At 37.7% G+C, this 11,747-nt stretch overlaps 1 protein-coding gene across 1 annotated transcript in view; it reads left to right on the forward strand.

Moving 5' to 3' along the window:
* The window catches only part of DTWD2 (DTW domain containing 2), a gene marked incomplete at its 5' end in the record, with an annotated part of 93,599 nt that overhangs the window by 20,609 nt on the left and 61,243 nt on the right, over nt 1-11,747 (forward strand). Inside the window, one exon of the mRNA XM_026083551.1 lies at nt 9,627-9,717. Within this exon, the coding sequence (XP_025939336.1) occupies nt 9,627-9,717 (91 nt within the window). The remainder of the gene's footprint in view (nt 1-9,626; nt 9,718-11,747) is intronic.

Genomic DNA, 11,747 nt, shown 5'->3' on the forward strand with positions numbered 1-11,747 from the left:
ATGAAGTGTGCTGACTTTTGTCTTTATATCTTCAGCATGAAAATGTGTAAAAGAACACTCCTCAAGGGCAACTTATACTCTATGTTTAGCTTTCATACAAATGCTGTACTAATGAATCCAACAATTCTGTTGGAACCATTACCTTCTATTATAATGTCAAAGATCAGAATAAGCATCCAGATTGATTTAAAACACTTCTAATGTAATTGCCTACCACTGTAATGTTATAAATTTCTCCATAAAACCGAACTTCACCCTGAAATAGTAATTCTGTAGATACAAGTTTCTCTTCAATACAAAAACCTGAAAACTTTCTATTGTGCTGTTTACTTAGTGTTCAAAACCACATATAATAAAAATAAAAGGGAAGTTCGGAATGATGAATGAACTACAAAATCCTTTGAAAGGAAAGCTTTTTTGTTTACTAAGTACAGATATTTAGATATAGATATTTCTTTGTCTCTTTCCAGGAAATGAGTGTTTACTTAGTTGCTTAGTTTTTTGAGAAACATGCTAGCTGATTTAATTTCCCAGAAGACAGGAATGTTGTCCTTAAACAGAACTCTGAGTTTGTCATGAAATAAGTTACTTCTTCCATCCCTCATCTCCAGAGAGGTGCTTTTTCTTGTCCTCTTTTGGTCTTAAATCTAGGAAGAATGATGTTTTGTAATCTCCAAGTAATGCTTTTCAAATGTTTTGCTACAGTTCAAATCCAAACCAGTTCAGCTTTGACTGAAAATCATTACAAACTGATGGCTGTTTGCTGAAAAGGAAACGAATTGGTGATGTCAATCCATTTTTTTTAATGGTTGGATGTCAACAACAGAAAACCCCAAGATCAAAATCAACACTAAAAAACTTCTTTAAGGCTTGTCCTGAGGATAGTTTTGCTGTTTGCCTTTGAGATATTTTGGCACTTCTGGGACAATTCCCAGAACTTATTAGGTTTTTCTGAAAGTAAATGTTGAAATGAGAGCTCCTGTAGTCTGTGTGCTTGTTCTGAATGCTTATTTTGGTGAACTTTATTTTCTTTGGGTGTTGGAGCTGGGTATTGTCTTGCTCCATTTTTTGAAATCTGTCATCCTACAGTTTGTTATTTGTATTTCCTATTTATAGGAAAAAATATTTATAGGTGAGGAAAATACTTTCTATTCAGCTTCTCCATGCACTTTATGACTTTCACCAGTTGTCTCTGCTCCAGACTGAAAATTGCAAGTCTGCTTAGTCCTCCTCCATATAGGAAGTGCTTCTGATATCAACCTGCCTTATGGTTTGTATGGGTTTACTGAAGCCTTCTGCCCAGGGCAAAGGCCTAGGAGTTAAATTTATGAGAGAAATAGTTCTCAGATTGTTGAATTCTCCTTGGTGGAAGATGATAGAAAACATTTTAGGTTCTGGTGGGGAGAATTGATGCCAGCGTTGCTGAGAAAAGAGTGGAAAATGTAGGGAAGGGCAAGGGATTATCTCCTGACTGTAGGACTTAGCTGCAGCAGAATTGCTGAGAGCTGGTACAGAGGGGATCTGAACTCTAGGATCTWTTGTGGGATCTCTTAGCCAGTAGGACCTGCCTTGTTGAGAGGCAGGGAGATGGCTCTGTCTCCATGTGCTGCTCTCAGCTGCTTAAACTTTCTGTATTTTGTCACTGGTGTCTCTGGTTTGGGTTGGGGGAGGTGTTTTTGTATTAAATACTGCATTGCTCTTGTGTGCCTCTGCTGTCACAGCTGTTGTGGTTGTGTATTATGACTCTTTATACCTTGACCAAGCTAGGTATGTTGGTGGTGTGTTTTAGCAAGAAGACAAGATAAAACATTGTCCCAACTGTAGAACTGTTGGAAGACTTCTCTGAAAAACTGCTTCTTCGAGTAAAATGGTAATCTGTCTGTAGCTGGTCACTTCTGTGTTCATGCCAGTTTGGAATTAACCCCTTGAAAATCCATGGTTCTGCCCTGAATATCTTCTGCTATAAAATGCTAAACTTGGTCCAGTATGTTTTAATGAATTGAAAATGTAGTGTTATAATGGCTTTTATTGGAACTAGGTAGCATAGTACTGGCACATGTAATGGACTGTATTGCTTCTAGTTCCAAGTTCAAATTGATCCTGTCTGATACCACTCTAAATGCATGCTTCTAAGATGCATCCCTGTTTCTGCCTGGTACTCCAGAGCAAAAAAAGGAGCTGACATTTTATATACCTTCATATTGAGTTCTGACATGCTACTTCGGAGTACTTCTAGCTGCCTAATGCCATTCACATGTGTTTCCAAAGTGTCTGAAAATGGTCTTTTACAAAGTGTAAAGACATCAAATTAATTAACAACTGTCTCATGGTACAGTGATGGGGTTTTTGTATGAGTTAAATAGTGCTCCAGACTTCTGACAGCCTGAGCTAACTTGTTGCTATGTCAGACTGCTTGAAGTTGCTGGGCCCTTTTTTGTTTAAAAAAAGCAGTAAGAGCTTTTGTATATTATAACTTTAAAATGTCTTTACCTCTTTACATCTAGAGGCATTTTATTTGCAAAGTGGTTGATTGTGTGTTGACTGGTAATGTGAATTTTCTTGTTGTGTGATCTTTCTCTGCTTGGATAGAATGCTTTTTATGTGCATGTTTTTATGGAGAAGGTGTTACCAGAATAATTAGTCTTGTGCTCTTTAAATGCTTCTGGAGCTGATGAACAGGTTGAGCTTGGGAAAAGGAATGAATATTTGTGAATGCTTTTGGTCCAGGAATGCAGGTTGAGTAATCTGTAGCTATAATCATCAGTTTAGAAAGCTGTATTTAATTAGTATAAATGTATAATTAGGAGTCCTTTAAGTTACACATTTAAAATTCAAAAGACATAACTTTCACTGTAATTCATATTGGGTGTTTCTCCCTTTAAATGAGTCTGTTTATTTAGGAAACTGATATGTACCATTAAATTCACTGGCTGCACTGTTTAAAAAAAAATACACCTGTTTTATTTTTAACTTCTTGTGGGAAGCAAAAGCTCAGCAATTTGCCTTTGAGTGTGTGTGKGGGGTCCCCCTCCCCCCCCCCTTTCCTGTAGCAGGCTGGTGCTGTGCTGGTTGCTGAGTGAACAGGAAGTGTTTTGTTGCTTGTTCTCCATACTCTTCCAGCTGTGTTTCTGATACCGTCTTTTTTCCTCTGTTGCTGTTGATGTTCATGAAATCCATAAAAATTAATTTTAAATTTCTGCACCTCTTGACCCAGAGAGTTTGAGAGTCTTTTGAAAGAGGTTAGAGGGAAGGGGTGGATGTTGGAGCATGGGGGAAAAAGAGCATAATCTCATAAGTCTGATTTTTTTTTTTTTTTTGAAACAATGTTAGACTAAGTGTTGGCAATTTTGCTTGAGTAATAACTGTTCAAAATAAGCAGAGCAGAGACCTAAAAAGTGCTGTTGAAATGCAGAGAATTTCATGTAGTTAGCTGTAGTACTTACCAAAGATGGCTTTTTGTAAACCTATTATAAGGGGAAGTGAAGAGGGTGGTATACATGTACACGGAAAATTGAGACTAAAAGAGCGTGAATTTGTATCGCGTTTCTGCTAAGTTTTTTAACTCTTGATCTTGCCTATGAGAACTAGTCTTCTGTAGGCTAATTGATTTGAATAATCATGAGGATAGTCATAGACATCTTAAATACAGTAATGCAAGCAGGGCAATTAAAACAACTAAACCATAAATTTTGCAATTAAATCTGAAATATGGCACAGGTGATGTTTTGTTATTTCTGTGCCTTGGGAACTGAACATGAGACTGAGGGACTTGTATTGCAAACACTTGAAAAATATTTACCTGGTGATGCTACACAGGCATCTTGTGGTGCCCTAAGAATCACCCAATCACATTGCCTACATACTACCTGCTACTGGGAAAATAAGGGCAGCTCATGATAATTGAAGCAATGGTAACAGTTGAATTGGTCATCCTGTTTTATTAGTGAAAACAAAAGAGAACTCCAGATGACTCATTCATCTCTTTCAGTGTTACAGCCTGCAGTTTGTCTCTTACCCAGGGGGTTAAAACCGTGGGTGAGTTTCAATTACCAGAGCTTTGCAGTAGAGCTTGTATATTTGGGCCATCAGCTGTGGAGTTCTAGTTTAAATCTGACTCAAACCTATTAGGGTGAGAGGATGGACAAGTCTTCAGAAACCTGAAGTCTACTGTGCAGGCATAACTAGTGTGAACTTTAGGCCTGTCTTTAATTCAGTGCAGCTGGTGGCCAGGGCATTTTGGCTAGAATTGCAGGATCCATGTTTATTGTCAGCAGAGCTCCAGGGAATACCAAATGTTCCTCCTGGCTGTGCTTGCCCTGAATTTGCCAGATGCGTCTCAGCCATATAGAGGAAAAAGTCAATTTTTTTCCCCTCTGCTTATGGAAAGAGAGGTAGGCTTTCATTTAATAGGGATGGCTTCTTATCATCCATAAAAGTTCCAACAATTGCATCAGGTCACATACTACAAGCCCTATGAAGAGGGAAAGCAGAAATATGATGCATCTGGCAATATCTTTAAGATAGTGGTTAAGTCCTGTCCATTACAGAAGGCTGCCCTAAAGAACGGTAAGACTTTTGCTTAGAGAAATTCGGAAGTATATAAATAAAACTTTACAGCTGCAATACAAGGAGTAAAAAATTATGGGTGGATTATCTCTAGCCAGTGCTATTGGCATTGTATACATTCATTTTAAATTGTGCTGAGATGACTGAGAATGGAAGAATGGCCATACTAGAGTGTATCGAGGTCCATCTTGTTCAGCATGCTGTGTCCAAGCATAAACAGATTTTAGTCATGAGTATGTATCTGAGGAAGAGTTAAGAACAGGGCAAGCATATGCTGCTGCTACTTTCCTTTCTCCAACTGCCTTTAGCTCGGGGGACTTTCTGAGCCAGAAGTGGCTTTGTTTATTGAGTGGTGGTGTTTGTGTATTCAATGGATTTTTATGCCCTGATTTTTTTTTTTTGTTTTTTTGTTTCCCTTGAACCCATGTAAAGTTCTCGTATCCATAGCATCGGCTGGTGAGGAGGCCTGTGGCCCTGGCCTGAGCAGTTCCCTCCTTCTGTTTGTTTTGGACTGGCTTCTGCAGCCTTTCTTTGCACTCAGTACAAGGTGTGGATAAGCCAGAGACTTATGCTGTGGCATAAGCATCTTCCCTGTTTAGTTCTTTCTTCCTTTCCTAATAATGCTTAACACCTGATTTGCCTTTTTGAGCACTGCCAAGCATTTAACTGCTGTTCTCACAGAACTGCTTATCCTAAKGACTCACTCCTGAGTGGTAACATTCACCTCAGACCCTGTGGGTTTTGTATGTTGGGTTAGGATTTTTTTTTCCACCCCTATATGCATTTTTATCTATGTTTAACTATAATCTGCTGCTTTATTGCTCTGTCACTCATAATTTTAAGGTCCTTCTATAACSGTAACAGTTAACATTGGAGGCTGCAAAATATAGTCTTAAAATTATTTTTAATGTTTGTTCTCTAATATAAAATTAGCAAAACTAAGGTTTGTTCTCAGATTTTATAAAATGTATGAGCTTATATCTTTAAACCCTTTGTGCAGAGTTCCAATTAATCTTTAAAACTCCTGAATATTTTCTCAACTTCTGTGGGTATAAAGCATATATTAAAACACTAGTAAAAACAACCTAGTAACTTTGTTTCTCTCCAGGCTTCTCAGGTGGGTTTTGACCTTGAAACCCTTGGTGCTTTGACCTAAATTCCAGAGAAATCTAATTAACTTGAAGCAGCCATTTCTGTTTGACCAGGCATGTTTCTTTGAAAATGCCAAGTCTGGGGCCTGACCTTGACAATATGTGTTGGAACATGAAAATGTTGTCACAATTTATAGTAGTTCAAAAACATCAGCTTTCTTCTTATTTAATATTGCAAGCATTGTTTCTAGAACATATGTTGTGGCACATTTAACCTCTTGGTATCTTCCCTTAGAAAAATTTACAGATGCTGAACATGAAAATGTAACATTTCTCTCCACTTACTTTAGGATAAAATGCTTGAATTTCCTTCAGTTTTCTGAATATAGACATAAGAGTATACTTATTTGCATTCCCAGGAGGGTGCCCATTTTCACAAGCCCTTTAGGCATGTTGCTTCAAGTTTAACTTTTACCTTGTTACAAGTGAGGATGTCTGTATTGTGAGAACTTGTACAGAGACTCTTGGAGAGAATTTCATAATTAGCTGTTTTTCAAGCTGCTGCATCCYCACTTTTAGAGTATCTCTGCCCAAAAACTACTAGTCACATTAAACCTGACACCACATTATGGCACAATCCATTGTCTGGATTCACTTCTGCTGGGAAAATAAACTAAATGTTATTCTGAACACCATAATTTAAACGTGAGAAAAAGAAGGGAAATCTGTGACATAACTCTGTGCATGGCTCTCTTCTYTTGCATGTGAAGCACTTCTGCCAGACATAGGGTTTCTAGTTTAAACTTATTGCAAAGCAACCTGTCACACTGGTGGGAGTAAAAATAATTCTGTGCTAAAAAACAGGTGAGAACCTACTGGATAGCTTTGAGCTATAATGAAATTGCATATAAGTAGATAATACTGCAGAAATCATCCCTTTCAAATCCTTCCCCCCCACCCTCAAGTTTGCCATTAATATTCCAAATACTACAATTCCTGCCTGTGACTATATCCTTACTTTGCAAAAGGTTTGACTAGTGAAAGCTTCGTCCCTTCTGGAGTCTGCAGATCACTGCCATTTCCAGAAACAGAAGGCTTATGTTTATCAAAGTTCTCTGCTGCCCCTACTCCTCTGTACCATCAGCTGCATGCGGAGGGCAAGAGTGCACCAGAAACTTGAAACAAAAGAAAAATACAAAAGGCCTTTTCTGCCTAGGTGGCCTTTTGCAGAGTATAGGCAGCTTTTGTGGTGATGGAACAGAACTTCCCTTGTTCTGAAGTGTTTTCTACCCAGCTCTTGCAGGCTGATAATGCAGATTTCATGTAGGGGTAAAATTTTAAGTATGTGGTTGTGTTTTCCTCTTTTCTTTTTTCTTCCTCTCTGCCAGAGCGCAATAACCATTAGGTACCAAAATGAAAGTACAGAAGTAAGTCCTTGTGCCCCCAGGATGGGGCTGTAAAAATACCTATTCAACATAATTAGATACTTAATTAGGTGCTTAAAGTTAAGTGATGTATATACATATGTAAGTAATTATATTGAAAAGTGCTCTATTTGTAATGGGTTGTGCTCTGCTCCCTACAAATCAAATTACAGGTAGGGCTGATTCTGTAACTACTTGAAAATGCTTGCTTTCTGGGTAATTTCCTTTATTTTTATAAGGTTAACAAAGCTCAGAAAAACTACCTGTGAAAAATATAAACCAGTGTGGAAAATACAAAAAGCATATACAAAAGGGAGATTGAAAATAAGTAAATTATATCTAGCCAACATTGTTATAGTAACACCCTGAAGTCAGAAATCACTGGAAGCTGTTTCTGTATGGTTATAAAAGCTAGTGAACAATGCAGCTCTTTGAATTGAAGTCACCAGCTAACTGTTTTGAAATAGTTTTATGTAGTAGATTCTCATGCCTTAATCTCTCTCCAGGAGAAAATGCCATCATGGCGAATGTCAACAACTTATCTTATTAATGAGAGTAACTATGTAGTAATGGGGAGAAACCAAGGAATCGTGCYTAATCTAAAATTGAGTTGTTGGTAAATATGATGATCAAAAAGGTGAGCTTTTATTTAACTCTCAAGGCAGAGGTAGCAGCCTCTGGGAGTATTTGCTGTTTCCAGGTTGTTAACAAACTGATTTCAGAAACTTCTGTTGAAGTCAGTTACATGTAAAGAGAAATTTTTTGGAAGAAAGACAGTGGTACAGCTGGAGAACTTCAGAAGTATAGGCTGATCAGGTGCAGAAATGAGGTTGGTATCAGTGAGTCCTCRGTAAAGGTCCCCAGAACACCCCACCGACTCCTGAAATTGAGTGCTTAAATTTAGGCTGAAAGCCTGTGCATTAATACGACAGGATATTCCAAAGTTRTGCAGAATATCAACAAGGAAATGACAATACTAGAAGTGCAAATTTAAAAAAAAAGGTAAGTCACTTGAACATTTTATCAGAAATGTGTATTTGAATAACCTTCATCTTAAATTAGTTCAGTTACTTGGCCTTGAACCTTTTAGTCTAGATCTTTGATTTTTAGTGTTCTTCTTCCAGTACTTATTTTGACCAGTACTAGTTCTTTCCCCTACTCCCTGGCCTCTCCAATTTGGATTTAGGCTGTTAGGTAACTTTAACTGGACTCTCTAGAGAAGGGGACTAATCTCAAAACAAACCTCTGTCTCAGTAGATAAGGCTAGAAGTAGTGGACTTAATTTAACACAACCTGTCARCTGTTAGTTATCTACTGTCTTTCTGCAGTGCTGCCATTTACTGGTAAGAAGTAATGCTTGCTTTGAGGATGCTCTAGGAAATAGTTATCCTGGTGTGGGTTTCTGTRACATCACGTAGTGCCACTGATGGTGTGCGCTCTTGTGGGCAAGCAACTGCAGGGTCAGATGGCCTGGCCACAGGCTTCATTTGGGCCTATCTCAAAAATTAGCCTCAGTAAATTGCATTTACTGCAGTGATTACTTGCCTTGCATGTGTTCAGTCTGTACAGACTGTCAGTAAAGATTACAAGAAAGCTGTTGGTAAAGTTGTACTCAGTTTCTAGGATTCTGCTGAAAAAACTTTTTTAAACCCAGAGAACTTTGCAGGCAGGGTGTGATTTTTACATGGTGAACATTGGTGATAGCATCAGTGTTAAGGAAATGCATCATTTTTTGCAGTTACTGATTAAAATATGCTAGTAGTTATAGTGATTTCTGTGTGTGTATGTATTATGCCTGTATGTGTATATGTACATATAGGTGTAACAGCTTCAGTTTCTCTTTGTGGGACATTGAGCTTAATTCTTTGCTTCCCCTTATTCTTGATCTTCCAGCCTTTGTCATTTGCCAAACTATTTTTTTAAATATCGTTCTTCCACTAGTTATTTTAACAAGTGTGTGGTGCACTAAAGACTTGTAGACTTAAAACAGAAATTCCTAAAATGGCTTTTTTGTTTAATAACTACAACTATGCTGATACATAATGTGGGACTGTAAACAAGAAGCATTAAAACAAACTTGCTCATAAATATAGGATGTCTGGGGCTTCCTGTGTGTATTTCTATAAAGTATTGTTTCTATTGTTTTATGTTGTTGAAACACTAAATTGGTGTGAAATGCAGTAACAGATTTCTCTGGATATGGCTACTAATAGGTTGTTTCTCTTGAAGAGAGTAAAAGGGTTTTTAGAGTGCTTTAATCCCTAACCACACTGCAGAAGGTATTCAAATGCTGTTCTCAAAACTCTTCTTTGAATAAAGAAAAGGCTTTTAAATTTTGAAGACTCTGAATTTTTTTTGTTTTTAGAATAAAAAATGTTTTCTATTTTTCCATTTTTAGAAACACAAGCCATCTTKCAAACAAAATTACATTAGCTGGTTTAGTATGCTGTGTTGTAAGGGGAAAGTTATTAGTGTGGCTCTGTATCTGTAATATATTCTATCTGTCATTACTCTTATTTTCCTTCCCCTCCCCTATGTCATGTAGCCGTCCTCAGAAGGTGTGCTTGTGTCCATTCCTGCCAGTACATCCACTAAAAGTCTCCACCTGCTTGTATATAATTCAGCATCCAGCAGAGGTGAGTAAGGCTATGGCAATTGTCAGAGTTCACCTAGAACCTTTGTCAGTTCATCTGAATTACTGAATTTATTTTTCTAATTTAGCCACTGTTGTTTTTCTTAGCTTTTTATCTTCTGGACTCATGCCTTAATTCTGCAACCTCCATACATGCAAGACATCTTTTCTTATCTGAATAGTCCTGTTTAAATCTTGAGTCTTGATATGGTGTGGCACAGGCTTCAAGTTGGTCCAGGGAGGAGCATATTTTAATTACAGTAGCTCTCCTTGCTAGTGTTGTGTTAAATACTTGAACTAAGGAATTCTTCTTAGTGGTGACTCTAAATATTTAGACAGCAGACTATAGCTGAAGTTCAGAATGGTATGTTTTGTGAGTATTTTATTAGAGGAGCACATTTGTGAACCACAAAAGCAGCAGCTGTCTTTGCATTGTCTCCTGCTAAGCGTATTTTGGCTTTTCACAGAATCTAGGTGAAGTGTGTCCTATATTGGACTTAATGTACCTACTGCATCTTTTTGTTTTCTTTCCTGTTTAATGCTTTTGAAGATTTCATGGACTCTCATTTTTTTAATTTAACTAATAGCAGAGTTTTTATTAATGCTTTTCTTGCCTCCTAACAATCAAGTATGATGGTGGATTACAAGGATTTTAGGAGCTGGACTGCAGTTACAAAGTTGGAGAGTTGCTGGGCCCACAGGTAAGGATGTGGCGTTTGGAAACCTGTGTTCTCCTAGTCAAGCTGTTTACTTATCCATCATTATGCAGTAGGTCAGCGGACAGTGTCAGTCCTTGCTTGAGAGAGCTTTAGCAGCATGTAAATGACCAAACTAGAAAAAGTGTCTGGAGAAATAAACAGAGGCCACGAAGTATTCAGTTCCTAAGCAGCAAAGCAGTGATTTGTAATTGGCTTTCCTAGGTGCTGCTATAATAAAAGTAATGTTTTGTATTATTGATTATTTCAAAAGTATGTAAGTATATGTCTAAAGTATTTGCTGGATAAGAGGTTTAAAAATGTGCCAAAGAACCTAGATCTGGGAATTGAAATGGTTTGCATTTCCTAATCATGGTGCAAGGTATTAGAAAATATGCAGAATCTCCTTAGAACTTGTTCTCTATTTCTGTATATTTGTGAAAGGCTATGTGCAGCCTTTATTAAGGTAGCGCAACAGCTGTCTATTACGCTATTACGCTGTCTATTATGCTGTCATCATCATTTCTTGCTTTGCTCTAAGCACACTAGTTGTTTATTTGCTGGTGGCTAAGCCCTTTTGGCTAACACTTCAAGAACTTGAATTCATTCCTAAACCGTAAAACAGATAATACTTTTGTTTCCTAGAAGGCCTAAGGGCTTGTGATGGCATCCTTTCACGACAGGGCTGCACCTGCTAGTTTTCTAAGTAATACTTGACACAAATGTCAGTGAAGACAGATTGTTTTAATACAAAGATTATTAACATCAAATCTTTGAGGAAATACATAGGTCTTCCAAGATGTGTAGCACTTCTTGTTAGGCTGAAATTTTGGTGAACATTACATTAGATACAGGTTGGGCTCTGCAACCTCAGAAAGGTGCCTTGCTCCTTCTCACCATTCTTTGTGGTTGCCTATTAAAAACTGAGCACTTCATTATTATTATAGCTGTTTTCTCTCAATACCTTCTTCTCATATCTCTTTCTTATTCCTCTTCAGGGACCTCCTTGTGACCTTTTCTGAAAAGGATTTACAAATTTAAATATCAGATGGRAGGGAATAAAGAGGATGGGGCTAGACTCTTCTCAGGGATGCCCAGTGACAGGACAGGAGGGCATAAATTGAAACACAGGAAATGGAAACTTGGCTTACCAGAGATAAATCCAATTAACCTGTGGCAAGCTTACATGATCTTTGAACATGTTTGTCTTAGATGATCGCAGATGATGCTTTTGACTCCAGAATGGCAGAAATGTACCTTCCAAAGGACAGGTTCCTTTTGCTACAGCTGCTAGTACTTGATATTGTCACGCTGTCATGCTATGAAGGTTCGATAGCAA

This window comes from Apteryx rowi, unplaced genomic scaffold (assembly GCF_003343035.1).
Source record: "Apteryx rowi isolate R43461 unplaced genomic scaffold, aptRow1 scaffold_609, whole genome shotgun sequence".
Lineage (NCBI taxonomy): Eukaryota > Metazoa > Chordata > Aves > Apterygiformes > Apterygidae > Apteryx > Apteryx rowi.